The sequence below is a fragment of the Oncorhynchus mykiss genome, unplaced genomic scaffold (genome assembly GCF_013265735.2).
Source record: "Oncorhynchus mykiss isolate Arlee unplaced genomic scaffold, USDA_OmykA_1.1 un_scaffold_87, whole genome shotgun sequence".
NCBI classification, from domain to species: Eukaryota; Metazoa; Chordata; class Actinopteri; order Salmoniformes; family Salmonidae; genus Oncorhynchus; species Oncorhynchus mykiss.
Genome location: NW_023493659.1, coordinates 1,971,833 through 1,976,832, shown reverse-complemented (window position 1 = coordinate 1,976,832; position 5,000 = coordinate 1,971,833). Strand labels below are relative to the sequence as shown.

The following is a 5,000-nucleotide window of genomic DNA, read 5'->3' as shown; positions in this document are numbered from 1 at the left end:
TGATCCTATGGACAACAACACCTATAGTAGACATACACATCCTTTTTGAATTTTTTAAAACATAATACCATTTTTCCATTACATTTTTCTCTGCTGTGTTCATAAGTCTTTGCTAGGTAGGTAAAACCCCGCCTTATCTCAGCTCATTGGTCACCATAGCAACCCCCACCTGTAGCACGCGCTCCAGCAGGTATATCTCACTGGTCACCATAGCAACACCCACCTGTAGCACTCGCTCCAGCAGGTATATCTCACTGGTCACCATAGCAGCACCCACCTGTAGCACGCGCTCCAGCAGGTATATCTCACTGGTCACCCCCAAAAACCAGTTCTTCCTTCGGCCGCCTTTCCTTCCAGTTCTCTGCTGCCGATGACTGGAACGAACTGCAAAAATCACTGAAGCTGGAGACTCATATCTCCCTCACTAGCTTTAAGCACCAGCTGTCAGAGCAGCTCACAGATCACTGCACCTGTTCATAGCCCATCAGTAAACAGCCCATCCAACTTCCTCATCCCCATATTGTTATTCATCTTGCTCTTTTGCATGAAACGTCTTTAGCAAGTTAATTCTCCTGCGCCTGACCACCAACACACACCGCATTACTCCCATACTGTATTTATCTCGATCCTTTCCACCCCAGTATCTCTACCTGCACATTCATCTTCTGCACATCCTACCATTCCAGTGTTTAATTGTTAAATTGTAATTATTCTGCCTCTACGGCCCATTTATTGCCTTACCTCCCTTATCCTACTTCATTTGCACACACTGTATATAGACCTTTCTACTGTGTTATTGACTGTTTACTCCATGTGTAACTCTGTGTTGTTGTTGTTGTTTACTCCATGTGTAACTAACTCTGTGTTGTTGTTTACTCCATGTGTAACTCTGTGTTGTTGTTTACTCCATGTGTAACTCTGTGTTGTTGTTTACTCCATGTGTAACTAACTCTGTGTTGTTGTTTACTCCATGTGTAACTCTGTGTTGTTGTTTACTCCATGTGTAACTCTGTGTTCTTGTTTACTCCATGTGTAACTCTGTGTTGTTGTTTACTCCATGTGTAACTCTGTTGTTGTTGTTTATTCCATGTGTAACTCTGTGTTGTTGTTTACTCCATGTGTAACTCTGTTGTTGTTGTTTACTCCATGTGTAACTCTGTTGTTGTTGTTTACTCCATGTGTAACTCTGTTGTTGTTGTTTACTCCATGTGTAACTCTGTTGTTGTTGTTTATTCCATGTGTAACTCTGTGTTGTTGTTTACTCCATGTGTAACTCTGTTGTTGTTGTTTACTCCATGTGTAACTCTGTGTTGTTGTTTGTGTCAAACTGCTTTGCTTTATCTTGGTCTGGGTCGATGTTGTAAATGAGAACCTGTTCTCAACTGGCCGACCTGGTTAAATAAAGGTGAAATACTAAATAAATACGTGTGTGTGTGTGTGTGTGTGTGTGTGTGTGTGTGTGTGTGTGTGTGTGTGTGTGTGTAGGTCTGAACCCAGATAACCCCTGTCTGAAGGTCAAGTGTAGCGGTCACAAAGTGTGTGTTGCAGACGACGACCAGACTGCTGCTTGTGTTAGCCAGCGGAGGGTCAGGTAGTTACCACACACACACACACACACACACACACACACACACACACACACACACACACACACACACACACACACACACACACACACACACACACACACACACACACACACACACACACACACAGTCACTCACTCACTCACTCACTCACTCACTCACTGTGTTCTAGTGGTTCTGTTACTACTGGACTCTGGTTCAGCTGTGACTGGACACCAGGTACTGACACATAATTGGATGTTATGTGTGTTTATAGTGTGAAGGAACCGGGCCTGTCTCTGAGTCCAGGGTCCAAATGCAGACGCTGTCCAGTGGTCCGTCCCTCTCCTGTGTGTGGTACTGACGGACACAGCTACTCAACCAAGGTGGTACACACATTCACACACAATACACAGACATAAAGACACTACAATCTACTATGGATACATGATACTGTCCTCATTCACCCTGTTAACACTACTATCTACTATAGATACATAATACTGTCCTCATTCACCCTGTTAACACTACTATCTACTATAGATAACACTACTATCTACTATAGATACATAATACTGTCCTCATTCACCCTGTTAACACAACTATCTACTATAGATAACACTACTATCTACTATAGATACATAACACTGTCCTCATTCACCCTGTTAACACAACTATCTACTATAGATAACACTACTATCTACTATAGATAACACTACTATCTACTATAGATACATAATACTGTCCTCATTCACCCTGTTAACACTACTATCTACTATAGATACATAATACTGTCCTCATTCACCCTGTTAACACTACTATCTACTATAGATAACACTACTATCTACTATAGATACATAATACTGTCCTCATTCACCCTGTTAACACTACTATCAACTATAGATAACACTACTATCTACTATAGATACATAATACTGTCCTCATTCACCCTGTTAACACTACTATCTACTATAGATAACACTACTATCTACTATAGATAACACTACTATCTACTATAGATACATAATACTGTCCTCATTCACCCTGGTAACACTACTATCTACTATAGATAACACTACTATCTACTATAGATAACACTACTATCTACTATAGATACATAATACTGTCCTCATTCACCCTGTTAACACTACTATCTACTATAGATAATACTACTATCTACTATAGATACATAATACTGTCCTCATTCACCCTGTTAACACTACTATCTACTATAGATAACACTACTATCTACTATAGATAACACTACTATCTACTATAGATACATAATACTGTCCTCATTCACCCTGTTAACACTACTATCTACTATAGATAACACTACTATCTACTATAGATAATACTACTATCTACTATAGATACATAATACTGTCCTCATTCACCCTGTTAACACTACTATCTACTATAGATACATAATACTGTCCTCATTCACCCTGTTAACACTACTATCTACTATAGATAACACTACTATCTACTATAGATACATAATACTGTCCTCCTTCACCCTGTTAACACTACTATCTACTATAGATACATAATACTGTCCTCCTTCACCCTGTTAACACTACTATCTACTATAGATAACACTACTATCTACTATAGATACATAATACTGTCCTCATTCACCCTGGTAACACTACTATCTACTATAGATACATAATACTGTCCTCATTCACCCTGTTAACACTACTATCTACTATAGATAACACTACTATCTACTATAGATACATAATACTGTCCTCCTTCACCCTGTTAACACTACTATCTACTATAGATACATAATACTGTCCTCCTTCACCCTGTTAACACTACTATCTACTATAGATAACACTACTATCTACTATAGATACATAATACTGTCCTCATTCACCCTGGTAACACTACTATCTACTATAGATACATAATACTGTCCTCATTCACCCTGTTAACACTACTATCTACTATAGATAACACTACTATCTACTATAGATAACACTACTATCTACTATAGATAACACTACTATCTACTATAGATACATAATACTGTCCTCATTAACCCTGTTAACACTACTATCAACTATAGATAACACTACTATCTACTATAGATACATAATACTGTCCTCATTCACCCTGTTAACACTACTATCTACTATAGATACATAATACTGTCCTCATTCACCCTGTTAACACTACTATCTACTATAGATACATAATACTGTCCTCATTCACCCTGGTAACACTACTATCTACTATAGATAACACTACTATCTACTATAGATACATAATACTGTCCTCCTTCACCCTGTTAACACAACTATCTACTATAGATAACACTACTATCTACTATAGATAACACTACTATCTACTATAGATACATAATACTGTCCTCATTCACCCTGTTAACACTACTATCTTCTATAGATAACACTACTATCTACTATAGATACATAATACTGTCCTCATTCACCCTGTTAACACTACTATCTACTATAGATAACACTACTATCTACTATAGATACATAATACTGTCCTCATTCACCCTGGTAACACTACTATCTACTATAGATAACACTACTATCTACTATAGATAATACTACTATCTACTATAGATACATAATACTGTCCTCATTCACCCTGTTAACACTACTATCTACTATAGATACATAATACTGTCCTCATTCACCCTGGTAACACTACTATCTACTATAGATAACACTACTATCTACTATAGATACATAATACTGTCCTCCTTCACCCTGTTAACACAACTATCTACTATAGATACATAATACTGTCCTCATTCACCCTGTTAACACTACTATCAACTATAGATAACACTACTATCTACTATAGATACATAATACTGTCCTCCTTCACCCTGTTAACACTACTATCTACTATAGATACATAATACTGTCCTCATTCACCCTGTTAACACTACTATCTACTATAGATAACACTACTATCTACTATAGATAATACTACTATCTACTATAGATACATAATACTGTCCTCATTCACCCTGTTAACACTACTATCTACTATAGATACATAATACTGTCCTCATTCACCCTGGTAACACTACTATCTACTATAGATAACACTACTATCTACTATAGATACATAATACTGTCCTCATTCACCCTGTTAACACTACTATCTACTATAGATAACACTACTATCTACTATAGATAACACTACTATCTACTATAGATAACACTACTATCTACTATAGATAATACTACTATCTACTATAGATACATAATACTGTCCTCATTCACCCTGTTAACACAACTATCTACTATAGATACATAATACTGTCCTCATTCACCCTGGTAACACTACTATCTACTATAGATAACACTACTATCTACTATAGATAACACTACTATCTACTATAGATACATAATACTGTCCTCATTCACCCTGTTAACACAACTA

At 37.1% G+C, this 5,000-nt stretch overlaps 1 protein-coding gene across 3 annotated transcripts in view; it reads left to right on the top strand.

Annotated features, from left to right (window-relative positions):
* The window catches only part of spock3 (SPARC (osteonectin), cwcv and kazal like domains proteoglycan 3), a 36,192-nt gene that overhangs the window by 13,696 nt on the left and 17,496 nt on the right, over window positions 1-5,000 (top strand). For all 3 annotated transcript variants that reach the window (XM_036972015.1, XM_036972016.1, XM_036972014.1), the window contains 2 exons: window positions 1,486-1,591; window positions 1,843-1,951. In XM_036972015.1, coding sequence (XP_036827910.1) covers window positions 1,486-1,591; window positions 1,843-1,951 — 215 coding nt within the window. The remainder of the gene's footprint in view (window positions 1-1,485; window positions 1,592-1,842; window positions 1,952-5,000) is intronic.